The sequence below is a fragment of the Aythya fuligula genome, chromosome 2 (genome assembly GCF_009819795.1).
Source record: "Aythya fuligula isolate bAytFul2 chromosome 2, bAytFul2.pri, whole genome shotgun sequence".
NCBI classification, from domain to species: domain Eukaryota; kingdom Metazoa; phylum Chordata; class Aves; order Anseriformes; family Anatidae; genus Aythya; species Aythya fuligula.
This window is the reverse complement of record NC_045560.1, coordinates 38632921-38659120: the sequence shown is the minus strand read 5'-3', so window position 1 is coordinate 38659120 and position 26200 is coordinate 38632921. Positions and strand designations below refer to the sequence as shown.

The following is a 26200-nucleotide window of genomic DNA, read 5'->3' as shown; positions in this document are numbered from 1 at the left end:
GCAAGTTTCAAGAAATCATAGCTTGTCTCACCCTATGCAGCTGGAACCACATACATAATGACTGAGAAGCTGTGAATTTCCTAATCACACTGATGAGCAGGTACTTGGGCTCTGTTCTAAGACAAGGATCAAAATTGCAGATAAGGTAGGTATGATCTTGATAACCACAATGCCTGTAAGGAGCCTTTCTACAATCTCAATCAAGTTCAAGAAGATGAACAACAAAACAGATCTGACCGTGAAACCCTTCAAACAATGAATGTGGGTACAAGAACAGTGATTTGATCACTGTTATTTCATGTGAAAAAAAAAAAAAAAAAAAAAAAAAAAAAAAAAAAGTTTTATTTTCTATGTTGTTCTTACAGTAAGCCAGAGAAATAAAATATCCATTCCCTAACCTGAAGTTGAACCGGCCACTGGCCGTGTCCTGAGATAGGTCCTCTCTCTGCATATTGCTGTGGAAAGTTCCACCAAAATGCTTTTAAGAGCTATCTTGAATGCTGAGGTATTTAACTACTGTAATGTCTAGCGTATTATTCAAAACAGACCATACTGAAAGAAAAAAACAACAGTAGCAACAAACAAATTAATTAAAAGTGAAATCCCCTAAACTCTGTTATAGTCTTAAAACAAAACAACAATAAAACCAAAACCTATTGGGAAAAAATATGTTTCTTGCATTATTAAATAAGGTCCTATTTTTCATTTGTCATGCATTGCATCCTCCTCAAAGAGGGAAAAAAATTCCACTGAATGTTGAGTATTCAAAATTATATAGAATCATAGAAACACACAGACAAAAGCAGGTTCATCTATCTCCATCAGCATTTAGAACTGACCCAAGCCTATATTTTATGACCAGCTGGTATAGAAAACTTAAGAGTTAACAATTACATTCCTTAAGATCTGTTCTCACAACCCATTTTCCTTCTTCTAAATATATATATATATATTCAAATATATTATAATATATATATATATTATAATATATATTATAATTATAATATATATTATATTATAATATATATATATATTCAAATATATATATATATATATTCAAATCTAATCCAAGGTATTTGTTAAGTACACATGTTTACTTTCTAAACAAATCTTTGTATCCACATCAAAATGAAACAAAAAAAAAAAAAAACCAAAAAACAACAAAAATAACCAATATACCACAGGCTTAAAAAATCATGATTTTTTTCTTGTTTGGGAACTCTTGTCATCATTCTAAATTTATTTGTTGAACCTTAAGCTGAAAGTGACCACTGTGATATCTATTTATCTTCACTTTAACACAGATTCTTAAACTTCACATAATCACTAGTATTCATTATAAATAATCTACTATCTTCATAGCTCTCAAAATGCTAACACTCCACAGAGATCTGCTCTGTTGATGGTAGGCTGTCTCCAATGTCAAGATATACTATATTAACAGAGATAAGATTATTAAACACATCAGCAACACTACTTACAGTAATTGACACAGAGATGTTACTCTGTCACTACTGACATTTACCACAGTGCAGAAGATAACCCTAGAATGCAGTGTATACCAAGAAACTGTTTTTGACATACTCTACAACTGACGCTAAACTTTGTAAAATACAAACAAATTAACAGAAAAAAAAAAAAAAAAAAAAAAAAAGCCTTCATAACCTCTTTGCATATACTTGAATATCTTGCAAATACTACTTGAGTTTAAAGGGTATCTTCATCTGTGAATGATGTGAAGAATCTGTGAAGACTGTGAACTTTTGAAGTGTAGAAGTGAAAAGATTTTCAAAATGAAAATTTATATCTGGAAGGGAAAGGATTTATAAATAGAAAGTTGTTCCTCCTCCTCCCCCCCCCCAAAAAAAAAAAAAAAAAAAAAAAAAAAAACTAAATCAATAAAATAAAATAGTTCTAACAAATATTAGAGATCTCCCAAGTGTTTTTCTGATTTTTAAAATTCCCTCGATATTAAAGAGTCCATTATTTACACAGTCCTATTTGAAATGTTCCATAGCAGTGTAATTATATGGAATTATGTTATATTTATACATACAGAGTAAAAATCTAATAATCAATTTTGATCTTAGTCAAAGCAATACAAACCCTGAATAACTCAGGAACAGCAAAGATTATTAAGTTAAATAACATGGAAAAAAAAGTTCAGCCAGCTGTATTAGGAAGAATATATTTTTTTTTTGGGGGGGGGGGTGGTGTAAAAGAGTGATCCGTTACAAAAGTAATGTCTAATCTTTTCTCACTGAAATAATGGGAAAGAAAGAATATCCATACTACAAAGATCCACTTTTTTTTTTTTTTAAGGGAAAATAAATTGTGCAGACACTCTACTAAACTAAAATCTTGGGCCACAGTCTGGAGGGGAAAAATATATAAAACAAAACAACAACAAAAACAAAACAAAACAAAACAAAACAAAAAATTCATCTGTTAATACAATAGCCTTTCTCCTCCACCCCAGTAGTAATTAAAGCACAAAAAATTTTTACATACACTTCCCATCAACGTTGTGCTTAAGTCCTTTCCTAAATCAAGGCTTTGGGAAGCAATTTAAACACAAGAGAGGTGATTTATTATCCCTAAGATGTCCTCTTTCCCTTAAGATCTAAAGTACATAAAGAAACCCATTTCTAAATCTCTCTACAGATAGAAGAGTGGGAAGATGCTTGGTGTGATGATAAGGTGGAAGAAAAAACAACAACAAAACTTTGTGAGAGAACTCAGTGCTGATAATAAGGCCACTTATCAAGTAAAATAGATCGTTCAATAGAATTTGAAAGCCAGCAACTGGAACACAGCATAGGCAAGAGATGTGTGCTCTAACAAAATAAGCAGAAAGCCACTTTATTTTTTTAAAATCTAGAATTTTACTTTGATTTTTTACATTCACTTTTGCATTCATTTACTTTGCTTTTTTACATTCAATCCCAAATGATTTCTTACTATGCTTAGCGCTGTCTGGTAGAGAAATATAGCTATGTTCAAGAACTACATGTACATTTAAACAGATTTCTACTTCAGGTTTTGGAAATACAATAAGACAATTTCACTTTATTGGTGGTTCTTTTTACTCAGCATTGAAAAGCTCTTAATATATCTTTGTAATTTTGAGTATGTAATGAGTTTGAGTAATGAGTATCTTTCAGTAATGAGTATCTTTGTAATTATTTTTTTCTTCTCTACACTAGAGAAACTAAGATTAATTAAGCTAGATGGATAATCTGACTTTACAGAAAAGAAGTAGAAAATGCATGATGCTGCTTTCCAAAAACATGTCTTACCTACCACATACAAAGACAATAAACAGGAATGACTGTGCAGTGATAAACAATTGGAGTAATTGTAGACCTGCATGGCATTAAAGTGAAAGGTACATCATGATGCTGTTTTTCAGCAGTAGCATACCATAGATTAGAGATGGCATCATTTGGTAGTATTGGTTGAACACCAACATGTCTTCTTAATTACATGCATGCTGCATGATACTTAAACATGTATCTACTAAAATAAATTTTCTCTATGTCATTTAACAAGGGTGAAGGACTCTAAGACATAGACTCTAACATCATATGCGATATTTAGGTAGTCTAGACCCACATCTTTGTCTGAGACTTTCAGCAATGTTTTCTGGGATCTTGCTTTGACCATAGTATATGGCAATTTTCCAACTCCATTATTCCTAGTTAAAGAAGTTAAATTAAGGCATGAAGTGGGTGTTCAACAAAGGGAAAAATGCTAAATAAGGATCATAGTAAATGTTAGACATAAATAGCAATACACACTAAAAATAGGCATGTGGGCATGACATTTCACATAGTTCATTACTTCTGGCTTTTCTTCTATTACCAACCATCTGTATTTCTGTAGTATCTATTCTAGACACCTTGCATTATTCTTCACATTTTTCCCCATCCGTGTTGTTTATAAACATTTGGTACATGCATTTTTGTCTCTGCCTTTTTTTTTTTTTTTTTTTTTTTTTTTTTTTTTGCATTGTTCCAAACTTTGTATTGTTTAAAAGAAAAGTGAAAACATGAAGGTAAACTATCAACATGTTTTCAAGGAGAGCATGTTTACAGTCAACATAATTTTAGAAAATAATGGAACATACTACCACTGAAAGTGATAATGGACAAAGGGATTTAGTTTTTTAATTGAGTTCTTCATATTAAATGTACTTAAGAAATCTAAATAGTTATTGACAAAGTATTCAGCATTTGTACTTGCTGAAATGAAAACCACCTTCTATGACAAGTGAATAATAGTAAGAAACAAGTTAAACTTTTAATGAATATTTGAGCAGAATAGTTCTTTTTAAATGCTACTTTTTTGCATTTTGATCTGTGTCTCATCTGACAAATACGTTTGCATGGAACATTGTACAAAGCTCTGCTAGTCAACACTGTTATTTTCAGAAGTGGGATATATGTCACATTTCTCCTAATTTAACTAATACTGTTGTACCTGACCTAACACTCCAATAAATTGCAAGAACAATTATAATTATGGTTTGCATATACAGCTAACAATACCTGGGGATACTCTCTTGTTTCCATGCATTAGGCAAACCACAATTTAGTTTCCTTATTACATCAGAGTTGCGAAGCTGTGAATCATTCTTACAATTTTTTATTGCATGTGCTTACCAATGTTTTAAAAGGTTACCCTGTAAATTATGCATGTTTCTTTAAGTTACAACCATACATTATTTATGAAAGTTTTGTACAATGATAGATTATTTATACTCTTCTATGTCACTTCCTAATCTGAAAGTCTGTATGAAGTTGTACAAGAAACAGCAGAAATTGCAGCATTTAACTACTTAACTTGAAAACCCATTATTAAAAATGGATGGCAAACAACACCTACAGTCTGAAGTGTGGAGAAAAAAAAAAAAAAAAAAAAGGTATTTTCTCCTACTGCCTTGCAAATAGAAATCTGACTTCACATGGTCATAGAAGCTTTTGAAATATTCCTATCTAAACAATAAATCATTGTTAAACTGCAGTGTCCAGTGGGTACTTATGCTTCCTTGGAGTATTTAAAGGCTAAGATTTAAATAATTGTGAAATTCTGAAGTTTCTCCTCAATAATTAATTATTTTATTTACAATTCAAAAGATATTTTTATTGGTAAAATTATGTAAAATATTATTTTTTGTGTTGAAAAACCCTTTAAGTGAAATCTTCAAGATTTCTAAGACGAAGCCTTCCAGTGCCACCATTCACATGACTTACACCACAAATGCTTAGAGTAGGCATGGGCCAACTTCTAGAGTTCAAAAGAAAGTAAGAGACTAAGTCCCAGATGGAGGTCTCATTGTTTTCTGCAGGTAGATCTAAGAAGCAGCACAGTTGAGTCTACCAGCAATGAAAAAAATAAGCTCTTAAATTGGGGCATATGATAACTGAACCACAGCTGGACTGAGAACCAACTGTGCAGATAAGCCATATAAGTCATGGAAGCAGACATTCCTAAATCTACTTGTCACTGCCCATGTACACCCAATCATTCTGACTCCAACAAAATGAGTGTAGAGTATTCACACAAAGAAAAATTGTAATTGGCCATATAAGGTAGAAAGAAAGAAAATGTGAGTCTTGCAACTTTGTAAGTTCAATGTAGTAATTAGGAAAACAAACAAACCAGAATAGAATCCCATAAATTTTTGTTACTGTACCAAGATATTTTGCGTCTTTTTATGATGTCCTTAAAATTACTTTTTGTTCAGAAAGAATGGATAAATCCAAAATAATGTATAAGCAGACAATGAAAGTATACAAGGCACAAAAGGGTAAGAAGTAACAGTAACATAATGGAAAAAAAAAAAAAGAACATGCAAATAAACAACCCAGTTCCTACAACCCAGTTCCTTTTCAACTAATTTGACAATGATAAATGGAGAACGTATGGTTACAGTAGAAAACCATGCAGCTTCTGACTGCTGCAAGACAACTGATAGCATAACTGAGAAAACTAAATTTTTGTTTAGCTGAGGTTGCATATACAATGCTGTATCTCTGGTATTGCTCTATGGATGACATAGCAGAAGCTGAAATTGCCCAGCTTAGTCAGGACTATTTCAGAAGTCATCAGATTTTAGTATAACATTACTGCTCTGCTAAATAGGGATGGGACTTGAGACCTATTGCCAACTGTTTATTATTATGTTAGTGACATTGGCCACTCACTACAAGAAAGATGTTGGAAACCTTAGGTTTAACCACTATACAATGGATACATACATACATATATATATATGATAGTTTAACTTAAATCTGTTCAAAAAATATTAATGAAATCAGTGAAGTAAAAGCTAAAAATTGTCTAATTTCTGTCTAATTAAAGTAATAATAGCAATACTAACAGATTTGGGAAAGAAATAGTTTCTTAGCAATAAGGAATGATATTTTACATTATGCAGGATATTTTTCATCTTCAAACAGTTTTACAAGCATTAAATTTTCATAGAAGCTCTCTTGTAAGTAACGCATTCCCCCCCCCCCCCCCCCCCCCCCTATTTTTCTTTTTATTCCACTCAGATTCTTTATCTGAGTAAATATTCACATTTCATTATTTCACGTTTGATGGTAATAAACGTCCAATGGACCATCAATGGAATATGCGGATTACAACATTCAGAAAATGTTAAGTCTCATGTACTCTGGTCTCTTTAGACTTAACTTCATTTGCTGCTACAGAACCCATGCAGCAGCACCAATGCTTCCTACCATCTTGGGCGTGAAGACCACATGCTGCATCATGTCACCTCCATGCCCAGTCTCTTTCAGATCTTTCAGATCATATTGACGTGGCAGTTCATCAGTTCGTGCAATGCATCCAGGGCATGTAAAACACAGTTGAGATACTATACAGTGCTTACAGGTATAGGTTTTGTTTAAATTAGAGGATGTATAGGACACATATATATTCAGACCACACCTCAGCCTTTAAAGCAAACTTATTAAAAATAGACATGACATAAGCTAGTTTGAAATATAATAATAATAATGCTACAAAACACAGACTTGGAATACTTCCAAGTGTGAACATATTGGCTGTATAATTTTACAATATAAAATTAATCACATGTACAGCTGCAAGTAATATCAAGAGAGATAAGAACAACATTTCCACAAAAATATTTTTGCCAGCTAGAATATTTATTTGTGGAGCTACATTTTTGGCTCTATTAACTAAGAAAGATTGGGCTTTTGGATTCCTGAGGAACAGTGGAGGATATGCAGTGACAGGCAGTATTTCAATATTTCAAACATTACATGGCTCACTCTGAAAATGCATAGATTCTGGTCCGTGCTCATTGTTTCTTCTGTTTCCCGTGCCCTCCTCCCCACTCCACCACCTTCTGGGACAATAAATAAATAAATAAATCTTTCCTGACTCATGTTCTGGACTCATCTTTGGTTTGGTGTAGTGGCAGACTACTCTGTTCCACTGTATGGAACCTCAGCCTGTGGTATGAGGTAAGTGAAGAACCCCACCACTTCTGACCCACCTATGTTTCCTTGTAATTTATGGGGTGCAGCTTCTCATACTGAGCTTTTAAATTTCAGTTTAACTTCATTAAGAACTAAGTCAAGTTCAGACCTTGTGTAAAATCCAACAACTTTCTGTGCAGTTGTAAACTTCTTTACTTTTCTCTGCAGATGTACAATTCTGGTCATGATAATTATAACCAATAAATTTAAGTTAAAATATCAATAATAACTCTATTTATCTGAAACAGCATGTTAACTTTGACCTATTTTCAAGGTATGGTACTGCAGCTGTTAGAACTTCTTGTAATATTTTAATATACATAGATAGATTTTGGTTTTAGCTGATCAATGACTTTCAATGGCTTTATTCTACAACTACCTTGCTGTATGGTTTATGTTACTGCTGAGTCACAAGGGAGAAAAGACCACTCACATTCCCATTTGTCAAACTGCAGACATTTATTCCTTACTTCCCTGCTATAGTCTTTGCAGAGACACACTTTTTGGACAGCAAAAACCCTATCTGGTGCTGCCTGTCCCTTTTCTATGTCTGGCAATCTATTATGATATGAAAGCACTTCCTAAATGAAGACACTGAAACATTTGATCCTCAAAAATTTTCAAATTGTAAATCAACTTCAATCCATAGACTTGACTGAATGTCAGGACTGAAGGTTAATAGTCACAAGAATTAAGTCAATTATAAATAATAATGTGCTACAACTTATAAATTGCATGCTGACTCATCAGTGATGATAATGCATAAACAATTTTGTATTTGTATATTGAGAACTGTCAGGAAGGCTTGTTTCTCATTATCAGATTTCCACACATGGAAGCATAAATAAAGGCTTAAAAACAGGTTAAGCCAAGCAAACACTCCTATTTTTTCTCTCTATTTATAAGATTCTGGCACTTCAGAGTCACCAGTTCTGAAAGAAATAGTTGAACCTCACACACTTTAATAACAATTGTTTTTTTTTGTGATGTTGATTTTTATGTTATAAATGCACAAAACAAATACATAGCTTATCCTGAATGTAGATAACAATTAGAATACTTAATGGCATACAAGGCTATTCAGTTTACGTGGGAACTAGTTTAACAGCAATTTCAACAGTGTGTAGAACAACAGAGAGCATCATAAGCACAGGGTATTCTGACACTGTATATCAAAAAATGTTGCTATTGGAAAATGTTTTTCATGGAGAAAACTCAAAGATTGCATGACTGCAAAGACTGCATGAAGTATCTTGCAATGTGGTATTCCTTGGTCATCAGACCAGTAGTTATTTTAGTATTTTAAAATAAATATAAATATGAACTGGACTCTGATCCACTGACTAAATCAGGAGGATCATATTCAAGTATATTTCCAGCCATGGTTTAATTATCAGAGAATATATTATATTTATATTCAGTTGGTTACCTAGAATTGCACATACCTAAAAAAAAGCCCTCCTTATACACAGATTAACTAAATTTGTGGATACAAATTTGTCTTCTTTCTCAAAAACATCATATCTATCCCCACCTGCATTTTGTGTTCTAATATATGATTTAGCTGAAATAGTGTAAAAATGAATGTTGCTAGATGACTCCTTTAAGTGTCATTTATTTCTAAGCTGTTTCAAACACATAAAGTATTCCAGTTAACTTAGTTAATAATTTGTATTGATAAAATTAGCTCAAGTTCCATCTATTTTACAGGTGTATTTAAAAAAAAAAAGACAAAAATGTAGCCTTGCTTTTGACCACCCTATTTTGTTCTTCTCATCAACCTTCTTAAGAGAAAGAGTCACAGTTCTGAGAATGTTACATAAGATCCTTCTGTAAAAGCAGAAAACAAACAAACAAACAAACACAGATCTTAAACATAACTGGTTCCACTGTTTCCAGATGCGAGAGATTTGAGAGGAACTGTTAGGAGATTCTTAACACAAGTCCTGTGCAGTTATGAAGCATAGTCATATGATCTAGTTTAGACTTCCAAGGTGCATCCAAGAAGAATTAAAGATTAAGAATGAAAGAATCCCTCTGCAGTCAAAAGAGAGAACAACAGATTCCATGGCTCTATTTGTAAACAATTTAAACCAGTTAAATAAATAAATAAATAATAATAAGTATCCATTTTGCCATACCTTTCAGAGCTTCTTTCATCAGTAAGGTTGACACAAAACTCATCTTAAGTCATTTATGAGGAAGACATTAAGAAATTTGTTAGCTAAAAAGGGAGGAAGGCAGTTCTAAGGCATATCTATAGTAGAAGGAAGGACAACCACCTTATATAACCATTATACATCTCACCAATTTAATTGATTCATTTCTTCTCTCACAGAAATAGTTTGAGAATACAGGATCAAGCATTTCTTTTAGGATACGTCAGCGAAATGCCTGAAATCGGAAACCATCAGTGCATAGTCATTTAAGCAAATGTTTCTGAGTGTTATAAAAGGTGGTACTAAACTACTATAGATTGTTTGTGCTCACTAAGTGTTTTGCAAACTTTTAACGTGTTGCTTTTTTTTTTTTTTAATAACAAAGCATATGGAACACATGTAAATGAATACCCCCATGAATACCTGAATCCCCCCATCTATTCTTTTTTTTTTTTTTTTTTTTTTTTTAACACTGCCAGTCTTCAGCAATATTTACCAGTGGAGAAGAGGTCTGAAGCGTGCTGAGATGTTACAATCAGCTTCATAAAACAGCTAGAAGAGAAATTATTAATGCCTAGTTTTCACAAAGTTTCAGTGTCAGCTTGGCTTTATTGGATTTCAGAAAATTCATATAGGAGCTTAACTCAGGGGGGAACAAGGCTTCACTTGTGGTTTGGCACCAAAAATCACTCATTCTCCTTTCACATATTTACAACAGCCAAAGACAGATTTTTTTATCTGATACATTAATATATTTAGATATTAAATTTTCAGCACTTGGCAAAATTAAGCAACAAAATAATACTTAGAAAAACAATAACAACAAAATATATATACAAAGAAACTTTGTAGATCTCTCTTCAATTGAATCCCATGATCACTGCCTATCAGAAATGACCAGTTCAAGTCTAGAGTCTAAAAGTTCACATTTCTTATTACCGAGGTTATCGTTGGAGAACTCATGTTGACATTGTAATTCCCATGTGACACCTATGAAACTAGTGTATTATTTATGGAAATAAAAAGTCTCAGTACTTATACAGTTAGCTTCGCAAACAAGTCAGCAGCTGAACACCCCCACAACTTGAGGACAGCTCTCTCATACTTATCAAAAAGAATGTTCCAACTCACATAAGCTGAGTCAAGGGCAAAATGGAATACAAACCATGACACCTCACTGTATTTTGAGTAGTTAAAATTTTGTTTTCATTAGACTGAAAACAAATTCAGCAGTGCCTTAGAAAATTGAGTCAATACCACTAAAAACCATTAATGACTCCTCATGTGCTTCTGAAGATTCACAAATATGCCAGAATACAACATAGTAATCCTAAAGTTATGAAATAAAAAACGTCAATATGGTAAAATATGTAAATTAATTATTGTCACATTTTTACATTAAGCTTGTTTAACAGTCACTTCCCTATGTGTTCTATCCCTAAATAAAAAGGTTTATGTCATTTTCTTTTCACTCTTAGTTTGAAGGCTGAATTATTGGAAGAATATTCTGAAAAGTAGAAAGTATATTTTTACAGGAACTTTTTCCTCCCCTGGACATTTAGAAAATATTTAAAATAAAGTTCTGCTGACTGACCATTACATTAATGTTATGGTGGATACACATTATGAGTAAAGATAGAATTCCTCTTTATAGTCACATTTTCATCATACTGTAGGTTGTTACAAATCCCTTGTCATGAAAAATCCTCTTCATTTATTTGAAGGTCTGTAACTGAGAACATTCCAAGATTGGAAAAATGGAGCAATTTTCTATTTCTAATGCAAGATAATTTTCTGTGACCTAGATTGTCTAGTTCTTTGTTTTCTTCCTTCTTGTTTGTCACCAGTGTAGTTTGAGCTGAAACATGTTCTGCTAGACTGGGTCTCGTTCAAATATTTTTTACAAGAGTAATTTTGGAAATACAGGATAAGGATGGAAACACACTTCCCACATATGATAGTTACATGAAGTAACTATCCTACAGAAAGAATTAAGGGTGTAAAATATACCTATGGTGCAAAGGTTGTTTTTGATTGTGGTATACTCATAACTGTAATTTTGGTAGTAGTTTGTACTTGTGGAAATAAGATATATCCCTCATTCTTCTAACTTTTCTATTTCTCTTCAGCTGCAATTATCAAGTGCTTTAACACTATGCATAAGCAACAGAATTATTTACATGCTAATAGAGGTCCTGAAACAATTTTGATTATCATGGGTTTTCCTGAGCAAGAAAACAAATAAAAATAAGGCTTCTGAGAACTATTTTAAGCTTAAGACATGAGAAGAATTGTATAATTGAGCCAAAATTCCAGATTATTAAATTGTGAAGTAATTGTGAAGAATTGTAAATTCTTCAGTTAGTTCAGAGCAACAGGTTTGTGTTTTCTCTTGTCTTCCCATTGTAACACCATATGCTTAATTCTAGGTATAAGTACAAGCTCATTCTGTAAGCATTATAGATTTAAAGACAACAAACCCTTAGAATAGCAACACTGGCAGAAAGAAACAGAACTTCTGCAGACATGATGTGTTTTATTCCTGGGGATGTTTTTACTTTCTTACAGAGAAGAGCTCTTAGTTCTGGTCCCTTAATCCCAGCCCATAGGCCTGAAACTCATGCAGAACAGCACCTCTGTCCCTTTCCTGTCAGGTGCCCAACCTGTCAATGTAGTTACCAGCCCTGATGTCGATTTATTAATCATATATTAATCTGGCACATGAGCTTCTGAAACAAGGGATGAATTGGTGCTTCTCCACAGAAAAACGGGATGTCATATATAGTTGGACTGTCTATCTGGAGAGCATTTACAACTTCACACCCTCAACCCAACAGATATTTCTGTGCCTTGTGGCCAAAGATGACACTGTTTTGACACTGTTTAATGTATCAGAGAAGATATTTGTAAGGTGCCTCGAGCAACATAGATTCTTTTCTTTTTCTTTTTTCTTTTTTCTTTTTTCTTTTTCCCCACAACATGTATACTCACTGCAGTGCTTTACTGCCACAAACTTTGCTTCCCAAGCCTGAAAAAAAACTATCAGCAAGGACCTGCTTTCAAGATCAAGCTATTCTATTATTATATTTAGTGCATTGTACCATTCACAAACTCTCCTAGGTAGCTGAAAATTAGCAATGATAAATGAACACCAAAACATTCAAGTGCTTTGCAAACTACTTCAACATGCCAAGCATTTAAACAGATGAAAGAAAATCCCCATGCTGCTCATAGCACTATGTTAAACTTCAATAGCTGAAAATAGAGCAACCTAAGAAACACCATTACAAAGATTTTCTCATTAACTTTACTTTAGATAAATATTTTTATTAGAATAATTACTGTGTGCATTTAATTACTTATGAGCAATAAGTTTTATTTACTTCTGTTATAAAGGTTAAGAGACAATACTTTCATACCAGAAACATAAAAACCTGTTTCTTTCCCTTCATTTTTGCTTATCTTAGATAATCAGTCCAAACTAAAACAGGGTGTGTAAAGGTGGCAGAATATGTCTCCTATCCTTTTATTGTAAAAAAAAAAACCTGGAAGGTTTTTTTTTTTTTTTTTTTTTTTTTTACAGTTCATAGAAAATGACATAACAGCCATAGCAGACTGGGGAAAAAAATAATATTACTGCAATTTCCCCAATTAATTCTAACCTCTTTGCTTTACTTGTAATTATTTCACTCATCTCCCAAAACTTAGCTTATTAAGATCTATCCATCATGGTGTCGGTCATACAGTATTTCTGTCACTGAGCTTTCTGGCTTTTGTCTTTCTTCTATTCAGACTCTGCCTACAGAGAATTCATAAAAAGGAAAAGTGTTTTAAAAAGATGAATAAGGGTTAAAGGTGAATGAATTACTATAACTCCAGATTTATTTATTTATTTATATGGCTAATAATTCCCTGAACTTGGTCTCCTGCTTTCCTGGAAAAGACACTCCTTGTACTAATCACTTGTCACCTGTAAGACTATCAATTGGACAATTAGCTATAATTTGCACCTTACATAATGATGCATATAGCAGCTGTTTTTCTCTTTCCCCACTCTGTTGTGTTCATTGGAATAAATCTTCACAATTATTGTGAGTGATTATACCTATTTATATAAAGTGTTTACAACAGCATTCAGTTATATTGCAGGTGAGATGCATACCACATCAGGTTATGACTATTTATCTCTAACACACACACACACACAAAAGAAATAAATAAATTAAAATTATTCACCACAAAGGACATAAACAGAAGGCCTGCAGTTAACCTGACAGTTCTAGCAATCATTCCCTGAAGACTCTACTTAGCAGAATGATGAATACGTGAACTAGTTCTGACTAAAATGTGCTTTATTCTGTAATTAAGCATGCTACCACCTGCATATATGATTGTATATCTCTAATGTGAAATACAAAATGTTGAAAGGTCCACATATATATATATATATATTTTTGTTGTTGTTGTTTGTTTGTTTGTTTGTTTTTCCTGAAGATACTGTTGGGGTCAAGAGAAAGCATCTCTCTATATGTAATTATTCCGTTTAGTTAGGCTAAAAGGGGGGAAAAATAAAAAGACAATTCAGACAGCTCCAACTAAGTGCAGGGAACAAAATCTCTATGCAAGTCTCCAAGAGTTACTACTCTTGGTTACTAGAATTACTATCAGCTTCAGTTATTAGCACTGAGTTGCGACTGAAACCAAAACTCTAGGTCTCCATCTGGCTCCTGCTCCTAGCAATACGAAAACATCTCGACAGATGCCTGTTTTATTTGCATAAGAATTCTGACTAATGAGTTAAAATGTCTGCAGTAATTTACACCTGTCCATTCTGACTTCTCTTGCTGATTGCATCCTGGAAGTAAACAGTGTTAGCTTAGCTCCAGGCATGGGGCAGTGAATTATAGCAACTCCGTATTGCTTCCCAAGTAGCTGATCTATCCCTGCAGCAGAGGCAGCTACCTGGAGCAGCTCAGCAGCTGTTTGGTCAGATCCATCCACCCCCACAGTGGGAGCAGGAACATCTGGAGAGGGGCAGGACAGGCAGTGAACATGAGAATCACAGCAGTCTCTCCCACCCGCTCAAGGGAGCTGGCAAATTAAGCCCCAGGCTGAGGTATTTCTTCTGCCTACAGCTTTGTAGATCTTTGCTAATCTCTCCTGTCACTGTAGAAGCAACTGGATTATCTGCAGTGTTGCTTGAATTCAGGTACACTTATTGGCTCTTGCTACAATGCATTTTAAATATTCTACAGAGGCTTATCTGAAAACAAAATCCAATGTGAAAGACAGAAGGTGGACATTGCAGACCAATGAGTGTCAGAAAATGAGATACCATTTTTAAAATTACTGTATAAATTGTCCAGGGTTAATAAGAAAAACAAACAAACAAACAAAACAAAACAAAAAATCTACTAATAAGTCATGCAACAAACACAAGTTCCAGAAAAAAAAACAGGAAAAGTTAATGCCATTAATAGCCTTCAAGTGATCTGAAAACTTAGAGAAAAACAAAACACAACAGAAATAAAAAACTAAGATCTCATTTTCTATATACATATATATTATACAAATTAAGAATATTGTTGTTCATAGATTCTAAAACACAGTTAAAAAATAGAAGAAAGTTTACAAGCGACAACAGAGAAACAATTCCTGATATATTTAAGATATATCTCCATCAGTTTTTAGTCTGTGTTATTTTCCAACCCATTATAAGAAACTGGAAGAGTGCTGAACTGAACTGGAGGTGGTGGGGAAAAAAAATAAGTATTTCAGACATTCTATATGTAAATTTATGGAAAACAAAGATCATATGCTATCCAGTCATCCATGCACAGACAAAATAAGTTAAAACAAAACACAGACACCCACCCCCCACTCCATCCCCTTCTACCCCCAACCCCCAAATCCTGTAATCCTGTTCCTCCTTTCCTTTATTTCCCTTTTTTTTCCCCTCTTTTTTTTTTTTTTAAATATATAATTCAAGTTGCTATAGTCATTTTTTTTTAGTATTTTTTCACCAAGTCAACTACTTATTTCTTAGTTGCTTCCTTCCCTCACATGCATTAGCTAGAATCAACATGTCAAAATGAAGATTTTTAATTCTCTGGTTTTAGTGGCTAAACATTTACTAAGAAAATACTGGAGACACATTGACACCCAAGACTACCAGGATAGCTTTCCATCATATAACTAAGGAGGACCACAACCCTGAGAAGACAATACATTTAATACTCTCATGACCATACTCATTTACAGTAGCATTTCCTGTGCTATATTCTGAACAGAATTCAAGCTTCCCACAGTGCTACTGCCATTTAGTTCATTCCAAAGCTCTACCCCACTGTTCACTCAGCAATCCCACCAGTCAATCACAATGTCTTAGCAGCTGCTCCATCCTTTTCTCTTTCTTGGCTAAATATGACCTGTATGCTTTACCACACAAGACTACACCCTCCTCTGCAAATCAATTGTAGCTTCAGTTCATACTGTAAGTAAAATTTATGAAATCAATTATTTACTTAAGGTCACTTATAACTTATTTTTTCTAAATATTTTTAATACATTTTAAAGGAGGATCGTCTGTTTTTTGTTTTTTTTTTTTTTTTTTTCAAAATTATTATCTGTCACGTGGATATTGGCTGCAGATTCAAAAATAATTATTTGTAATTTATAATGAATTTGAAGATAAAAATCACAGATTCAAAGACAGAAAAGTGACAAATTCTTATATGGATCTCAAAGCTATTGAAAATACTTGGATGTAAATCCTACCAGTTGAAATTTTGGAAAAGGCTTTTACCACACCTCTAAGCGTGCAGAGAATAAATCCTCAAGCTTTTGCCTCAGAATGCACTACAGTGAGGTCATGTAGTTGATGTCTGCCTACCTGCCTTCTCCTTAGAGAAGTATTCAATCTAGTACAATGCAACATATGTCTACTGCACTATATAACCATATGTCTATAGTACAGTGATATAGTACAATTGCAAGGCATATGTCTGTTTAGTTCCAGGCAAGAATTTGTTGCTCAAACAAATTCTTGCCTGGAGTAGGGAGTGTAGTGTGCTCTAACCACTGTCACATCCATAATCTTCAAGGTGGTATTGGAAGAGCCAAAATCTTCTGCTGAATTTGAGAAAACTCAAGCAAATGTGCAGTTCAACCTCTTACATCAATGTCTCTTAGCTATACTTTTCCATATACTTATTGAAATGGCTAATGTTTTTCCATAAGGTCAGGTTTCAAGAGGTACATGCTTCCCTCTGCTCTTGAGGTGGAAAAGAAAATGTCCAAACTCCTAGTCATTATTACTGCCTACAGATTGGCTAGCATCATAACTTTTCAGCTCAATAAAGAAAAATCCAGTTTAGTAAATGCAATGACTGTCCAATCACCTCATAAGCTTAATCCATATATTAAGAACAAAGTCATAGATTATGATATTGTGTATTGCCATCTGGAGCTTTAAAAATAAAATAAAATCAACTTATTGCTGATATACTATTTATATTGTCTTGTTAAAGTTTTTTTACACACCAAAGAAGTTGTTCAATGTTCCACAGAGAATCTTGTTTTCCTTACAAAGTTATTTCCATCTTAAACAACGCAGTATTCCCATTATATTTCTTATCATTGCTAATTCCAAGATGCAAGAAAAGACACAATTTATGTATACTTATCACAGGATTCATCTGACATTTAAGAAAACAACACAACAACAACAAAAACCACAAGCTATTTGCATTAGGACAATTTTGGGATTCTAAAAATCAAATAAATGACAAAATGACTGAGTTATAAGCTCTCTTTTATACATTTGGAATAAGAAAGTATGTCTAGTCACATACCAGAAGTTATTGAGGGAGATGAAAGGCAAAATGAAAAGGGCACAAAACAAAAGCTGTAGTACTAAGTATTACATCCATGATGTCCAGATAAATCTCTATTTCTGTTATTTTAACTTAAAGAAAAAGCAAAATAACCCTAGCAACTTTCAGCCTTTGAAAGTCCTAAGAGCCAGAATCTAGACTCCTAGCAGTCATAACTAATGCCTGGAGAAAAACTGATCTCAGTACAGACACACTGGAAGTTTTTCTCTCTTCATTGGGGAACAATTGCAGCTTTGTATAATAAATGTCTCAAAACTGTCTCATCTTCCCAAAGGAAATACATCTAAACAGTGAAAATTGCTTTCTTCTTTGTTAACAAGATCTCTTACATTAATTTTTCTTTATGGTAAAATTAAAAAATAATGATTAAAGGCCATTATTAAAGAAATGTTACATCATGTCATGATTTTTTTTTTTTTCCCTAGCCAGCCTAACCCAGACTCAGTGTATGAACATACTTACATTTTTATTAGCAATCCTTTTATTAAAAGAAATAAAGTTATGGAATTATTTTGTGACAACAGATTTTCCTTTTTTTTTTTTCCCCCCGCCCATTTGTTGGATCTATAAATAATTTTCTCTATTAAAAGCTGTGCTAGATTCTTTTAACTCTTTTTTTAAATACTGTGAATTATAAAAGAGTATTTCCTGTTCAGTTGTTAAAAGTATATAAATCAATATTATCTGAAAGACAGACAAGTTTTAGTATTTCTGTTTTGCAGTAAGCACTAAGGAAAAGATTTGTACTTAGTGCATAAATACTTTTAGAATGTCTTCACTAGAAAAATTAAGAATAGTTAAGGTCATAATTAAAAAGTTTAATCAAGATCTTGGGCCAGACTCCTCACTCATTTACCTAGGTACAACTTCATTGAATTCAGGGGGATATAGGTCCAGCCACTCTAAGAAAGAGACAGATTTTAGTTGTGAACACGTTAAAAACTATTGGCAAGGATGTGCAAAATCCATGGCAAAACTTGTACCTGAACACTTCTCATGGAAGTCAAAATTTCAAATATCACCGGAATAAATTTCTAATGACCAATAATTCCTCCCCTTACTTGAAAAGAGGCAAATCATCTCAACATCACAAGATAATGTACCACGTTTCTTAAAACAAGTCCTTCGTCTAAGTGTTTTTTCCGTAATGCAATTATGGCTTTGGCTGTTCTTGAAATGATTGAAATGATGACCAGCATTAAGTTTAGGCATGCTCAGAAGATATTTAAAGTTGACTTCAATGTTGAACACACCAGTATTTTAAGAACAACACCTGCTCCAAAGCATCTGAATGCTATTATCATTCCTTGGAAACATAGGGATCCTGAAGCACTTAGCAAAGAGAAACTCCAAAAGAATGTTCTTATACTGTCAAGGAAGTCTCTCTTCTGTCTGCAGTTGAGAATGTTTTGTTTGTTTATTTATTTCTTCTCCTTTTCCTTTCTTTCTCCCTGCCCCCTATTCTTATCTTCACTATTTATTTATTTATTTTCAGATTGAGCGGGCAGGAAAAAACATTACTTTGGGAGAGAGTTGTTCCGTAGTTGTTCTTTATTCATGGTCATTTTAATACATCATGATAAATTAAACTAGCTTGTAAAAACTGCTACTCTTGTAGCAATTGTTTACCTTTTTCAGGACACAGATAATGCAATACAAGTAACGTATATTTCTTTAAAAAAAAATGCATTACATCAGAACAGAATCTATTTCCAGACCTATTATACATTCATGCATATATACCATATTTGGTAAGGAGTCCACCTGTGCTTGATGCAATATTTTTAGTCTATTTCTATTGTTCTTTTGCTCTGAACTCTACTCTGAACACATTTACTTTATACCCAAAGAGAATGGGAATGTATAAACAAAATATAAACAGAATAAAATATATGTTGAATGTAAAAATGCAATATTAAAACAAGATAATTTTATTTCCGTATTTATCAGAGAAGAAAATAGTGCCATACATTTAGAACAGGAAAAAATAAATAGATTTACAGAGTAACTAACTCTAGTTGGAATTCTGAAAAATCTTATAAGGTTTGAAACCCCCTAAAGAGTTTCTTCTGTAATCCATTAACAAAGTAATATTCATTCAAATATATGTCACTTCAAACACACAATGCAGAGAGAGCAAAACCGAATGTCAGTTTTATTAGGCTTATATATAAAATCCCACTCAGAAATAATACTGAGGATAATATTCTTGTATTATTCAAGAAAAAAAAAAATAAAATCCCTTATTTAATGACCCTTCCACTATTACATTTCTAATGTTCGTCTTGAATTCAAATACAGATTTTATATTTATATCTGAAACAAAATGTATGCTACTAGTCTAACTTTCTTTTAATAAACATTAACCTTAGACTTAAAGGTATTTTAGTTCACTTAATGAATTACACAGCTTTCTGAATGCATGTCCTGCAGTGATATTTTTCTAGCTTTCTATCTGTGAAAAGATAGACCACTACCTGACAATTCAAACGCATTAATATTTTCTCCAGCAATAACATACTAATTGAATAAAACATATTCTTTAAAATCATAAATCACTAACTCAAATTTTAATTTTTAAATGGCACCTGCACAATTGTTTTATTGAACTAGTTCCTTAATACAAGAACTAGTTAAGAAATATGGTCTTAAGATACCTCTAAATCTCTTCACAATTCAGTCTTTAATGTCCAACTTCAGCTGAAGTTAGAATCTGAAGTTACCATGAGCAAAAATCATCCAAAATAAGTCTTAGATTATGAGTTCTTCAGCCCCAACACTTGTGCAGACAGAAGAGGAATATATTTTTTGAATAGCTGCTTAGTCTAGTTTCTGTTACTTTCAGTGAAAAGCAACAGCACAACACAGATTCCAACATCTGACACCGGGTTCTATTCAAAATCACTTTATTTTTATTTTTATTTTTATTTATTTATTTATTTATTTATTTATTTATTTATTTTTAAAGTAACAGGGCTACAGTGAGATACACCATGGATTGTGTCTTACAGAAAGAAAAGTATTTGCTTTCTTTGTGCTCTGGGCAAAACACAAGAAAGATCTTTTCCTGCATTGACAGCGTATTTTTGTAGTGACAAATATATGATTTGTTCAAAACAAGACATTATTTTACCTGTCCAAGAATATAAGCAAAAGGGCAGAGTAGTCTGCTTAAGAAAAGAACAAATGAATGTTTAGGGAATAATAGCTTTGGAAATTTCCCTCATGCCAACTAATTGCATCTGTGTCAGAAACAACTAGACCATCTTTCACTACACCTCCACTCCTTCAGAGTGAGAGGGGACAGACAGCTCACCAGCTTTTCCACTGTCACCATGTGGAAGCCTTTGGCATTAATCAATGATTTTCATAGTTCAAGTCTTTCATTTGTCTGGTCTCTCTCTCTCTCTCTCTCTTTTTTTTTTTTTTTTTTTAGGTGAACCACTCTAATCATAGATTTTGATCAATAACGTCCTCCACTGTTCAACTGTTGCTTCCCTACACTTGACACTGTTTCAATTCCTTCCGTTCATTTGGTAGAAAACTCCTAGGTAGCACTAGTAGCACTAGTAACACTCCATGGTAGCACTAGTCAAGAAGCGGCCTCTGAATTTCTTATAATAATGATAATGATTAAGTATCATATTGTCTAGTCTAGAGATTTGATTACAGAGTATTGGAAAATGTCTATATCTTGTGTCAACATGGCAGATATTAGCCTTCTTTTTTTTTTTTTTTTAATAATTTATTTTTAATGAGATAGAAATCAAATGATGGTGAAGAAGAGAAGGAGGAAGGGATGTAAATGAGCTGCAATCTGGGAATAACATCATATACACCAGCTTTTAGTTCTGTACCAACCATGGTTTATTCAAAAGAGACAATGTGGTGGAAACCCACAGTGATGGTGGAAACACACCAACACCACTTTTGATATACTTAATTTGTATGTTTCCATCAAGTACCTTTCAAGCCCTCCTAGGGTTGACTAAAGCAACTGGAAAACTGAAACTATGTAATTGGTAAGGACATAAACGTATTATGAAAATTGCTGTTCATTTGCAAAGTTCCACTATTTTATCTCTGAGTAAATTTTCAATTGGAAAACAAAATGGAACTTAGAAGTCGTTCTACAAATAAGGAATTATCAAATTTATCACCACTGACAGTGAGCAAGAAGGAATTAACTCAGCATGATCGTATTATAGTTATCATATGAAATTGTTATACTAAGGATGTGGAAGTACACAATTTGGAAACTGAATATATTTGATAGACAAGAGATAATTATAGAACTTCAGTCATTTTATAATATAACCATATACAAAATCACTATTAGTTTACATATATTTATACATACACACACACAAAATGATGAAGTCATCTGTTAGCTTTGCTCACTGAGTAAGCATCACAAATTTGCAGAAACAACCACCTCTTGTGTGGATTTACCTACTGAAATAATACATAGGGATTATATACAAATATAAAACGAACACACATACAAACGTTAAAGTGTAATAGAGAATTTCATACCATGCAACCATTTCTGAATGGTTTTCTTAACCTAAATTAGGATGAGAATCAAAAACACCTAAATTTTCCATTCAAAAGTTTTAATTATTAATTTCAGACATTTACAAGCATAATATTTTGAGTTTTAATTATAACCATATACATGACATATTTGAACACTTGAAAGCAGTATTTTGTATGGTAAATCTGGAAAAAATATAAACATATTTATATATATATAAAAAAAAACCACTATCCATTTGATAGTGTGGTTTGTTTGTTTTCTTCTCCTTAGAGAGCAATTACCACATAAACCCTTTTCTAACAGAAGGGGCAAAAAACATTTAGATGATCTTGTGGTTAGTTATCAAGGGAAAAAAATAAAATAAAATAGCCCTTTGAGAAAACATTGACTTCAACTCCAATGTCAAGAACACAAAAAATAGTTCAGAGTTGTAAGAAGGTGAAATTATAATAGCACATAAACAGATCCAAGAGCTCTGCCAAGAAAATTCAGATATATAGATCCTTAATATTGTTCTACCATGTACACAATGCAGGTAATGGCAACTTTGCAGATGTAGATCTCTGTGACATCCTGAATATCCAGGAGTTAACTCCAACATTAATCTTTGTCTAGCACTGTTTTGACATGTAAAGCATATGTATTTGTAATATGTGTATAACAATATAAAACAACTGCTCTGAGAATTCTGGACAGATGAAATAACTGTCAAACAGTTCTGTTATCTAGGCTTTTTTTGATATTTGCAGTTTATAAATAATGCAATTTATAATTGCTAATTAGATAGCAAAAGTAAAATTGAAAGACTTATTTGAATGAATTTTTGAAAAGTTCTGTAGAAAGCAAAGAATATTTTCTAATATTATCTGGAATCCTTTCTTGCACTGTTGCCCAGAATTAGAATTATCCCTCTTCTGGATTAAAGATGCATTGGTGGATTAGTCTATCACTGATGACAACATAATATATCCTTCCCAGAGGCTTAAAATGAAAGGAGGTCTGTTAACTACAGACTATGTTAAAACAAAACAAAAAGCCTTTTGACACAAAACTGTATTTTAACACTAAATATCATTGTGTGGAAGGTCAAAGCAGTTTATGAAACAGTCCCAGGTTGAGTGCCATTTATCCTTATGCCATATATTCCTTTCATAGGAATATATTTCTATATCACCTATAAAACTAGCAATACATGGGACAGAATCCTGTGAGGATTAGCCATCATTATTACTCTTAGCTTTAGCCACCTGAACAACCTCAGTACTACCACCAAGACAATTTAAACAAACAAAAAAAAAGTGTTTTGTTGTATCCTCCTGATGCTCATATAAGTATATAATTTTTGCAAAACTACTTTTCTTTATTTGAAAATAAATAAAATAAATAAATCTTGTCACTTAAAGAATACATATTTTTATATTTAAATCCATCTGTTTCATGGAAAAAACATATCAAAGCAATAAAGGAGATGAACTGTTTCTGAAGATTTTAAGTGTAATTATGATGTAAATTGATTTACATAACTTCATTTCAAAAGAAGACTTTAGGCACATTAAGTTGATTCTTTTTTTTACCCTAGCCCTCTAAAAGAGATGTTATTAAGTAGATTCAGAGTCACATTGATTTTCCACAGAATAGTGTCATCCTCCACAACTTCTATTATCTTTATTATGTCTGATTGTGTAGCTAATAAGAAGTCTTCCTTTGTGAACTTCTGTGAATATTTCTTGTGTGAATAGTTACACAATAGTTATAAGTTCTAGATTAGGCTTAATATTTATGCCATATTTTGAATTTCTACTTACAAAGCAACACATAACACATAAAAACATGATGTGTTATATTTTTCTTGAGGTACATAAATATCTAATTATATTATTTTTCTAATACAATATATGAAAAAGTAGATCAGTTATTAGCATTACAGATTTGTAAGGACAATGGGCCCTGTTTTCTGTTGCTTAAGAAAATATTGGCCCAGCTGACACTATGAAGATTGGTGGAATTATTGCTTAAAGAAAGCAGTTAAATTTGCTCATAGAAATCAGCTAAGTAATAGACTTCCTGCCATACTTCTCCGTTTGTGTCACTGAGAACACGAAGACTAGACATTTTTCTAATTTTTTGTTGTTTTTGAAGTAAAACAGCTGCACATCATCATTAATGTTGTTTGTTCAATTGGATCTCTTTAGAAGTAAAGGGAATTGGTGAAATGTTTGTGTGTACAGCTCATAGGCTCTGTTCTTTGAAATGAAGCCATTGAAAGGGGGGAGGGTCCTGAGCACAAAGCAGGTAAGAACTACTTTTCTGGCAAATAACAGTACCAGCAACAAAACTCGTATTAGAGTGTCATGCTTCAATACGCAGAAAATAATACCCATGTGATTTAGAGAAATAAAAAAAGCGGAGAGGTGAAGGGAAAAGACTTCGAGTAGTGTATTTAAAGGAATTTAAAGGTACATCTAAGTAGTCTTAAGAGGGATTGCTTTATAATCAAGTACCAATTACATACACCCTGAATCACAATTAGCTACATGTCCTCAGACTAGCAGAGCAGTTGTAACACAGTTCTATGTTTCTCTACAATTGATTTCAGTGACCACATATTTTCTTGATACTTTACAACTTATCAATAGCTCAGTGTCTTAATCACACCCTAATTGAACCACTGAGAAAATGCCAAGAGACATAAACAATAAGGTACCAAAACAGTTAGATCACAACGTTTTCAGTCAGGAAAGTACTGAGAGTAACTCAAAACCACTGTTTGTTTTTTCTTTTACTTTGGATCTCTAGATTTATTTGTTTAAAAGGAATCTTCCAAAGTCCAATTTTTCTTTACTAAAAAAATAAATAAATAAATAAAAAATTAAAAAAAAAAAAAAAGCCCCATTAAAGAAGCAGCAAAACTCAAGACAGACAACTTCTAACCCTACGGCAAGCCAACTTCCAGCAGCGGGGGCAGCTCCTTGCTGGGGAGCCGCTGAGCGCGACGAAGCAGAGCGCCGCGGGCGGAGCAGGGCGCGGTGGGGCGCGGAGCGGCGCTGCTGCCCCGCCGGGCCCTGTCCGCGGTGCTGCAGCCGAACACTGCCGCTGAAGGGCTGTTCCGTGCTTTCTTTCTCAACAACCTCCTGCAGCTCCTGCTGTGCCGCTGCTGAACCTCTTCTACAGGGAGTCAGCTTTCAGGGTGATGTTTGGGGGGGGGGGAGGGGGAGGGGGGGAGGAGAGGGAAAAAAAATCCCCTAACCTCCTGACAGAGCCCTGCCTAGGTTCTGAAACCTGTTTTTTCCCCGCAGCCTCTCCGGTGCCCAGGAGGAGAAGCCCCAGCCCAGAACATAACTTTCCTACAGCGATCCCAGCTCCAGCTGCAGCTCGGCTGCCGGCACCAGCCCCCATGCAGGGGGCCGGGAGGAGAAAGGACCGAGCATCCTCCTCACCTGAAAAGCTGAGGATAAGCCAGGCAGGAGAGTAGGAGAGGCTAGGAGCTGCCTAGCCTCACTCTCCTCCTTGCAGACTTCTGGTACCAAGAAAACCCCTTCCGAAGAGGCAGAAGGCTCCTATCATCCGATGGGAGGCAGGAGGCTCCCATTGTACAAACGGTGCCCTCCCTACAGCCCCTTTCCTGAGCCCGCTGCCCCAGCCCGGACTCACGTGTGCCGTCAAACCGGGTGGCGATGGTGTCAAGGAAGGTGTTCTGGGGTGCCAGTAATCCCTTCATAACCGGCATTTTTCCAGCGCGGTGCGAGGTTCCCCATCAAAGTTTGCCTACGAGGGTGGTTCGAGAAGAAAGTGCAGAGGGCGCCCGGGGGAAGAGAGGAAGGAGGCGGAGGGAGGGAGAAAAGGACGGGGAGAGAGGGAGGGGGAGGAGGATGGGGATGCCGCCGCCGCCGCGCCGCCCCCGGCGCCGGGAGTCCCCCGCTCGGCAGCTCCCGGTCCCACCGGCCCCCGCAGCCGGGCGGGGCGACCACGGAGCCCCCCGGGCACCGCCCGGGTCCCCTCTCCTCGCCTCCTGCGGAGAGGCCGCGGGAAGGAGGGCTGAGGATGGGGGAAGAGCAACCTGCATCCACCTGCGACTGGAGCACCGCAGGA

General features: G+C 34.2%; 1 protein-coding gene across 1 annotated transcript in view; it reads right to left on the bottom strand.

Annotated features, from left to right (window-relative positions):
- The window catches only part of KCNH8 (potassium voltage-gated channel subfamily H member 8), a 184494-nt gene extending 158569 nt beyond the window's left edge, over positions 1-25925 (bottom strand). Inside the window, exon 1 of the mRNA XM_032183258.1 lies at positions 25763-25925. Coding sequence (XP_032039149.1) covers positions 25763-25838 — 76 coding nt within the window. The 5' untranslated portion in view covers positions 25839-25925. The remainder of the gene's footprint in view (positions 1-25762) is intronic.
- Positions 25926-26200: the final 275 nt, after the last annotated feature.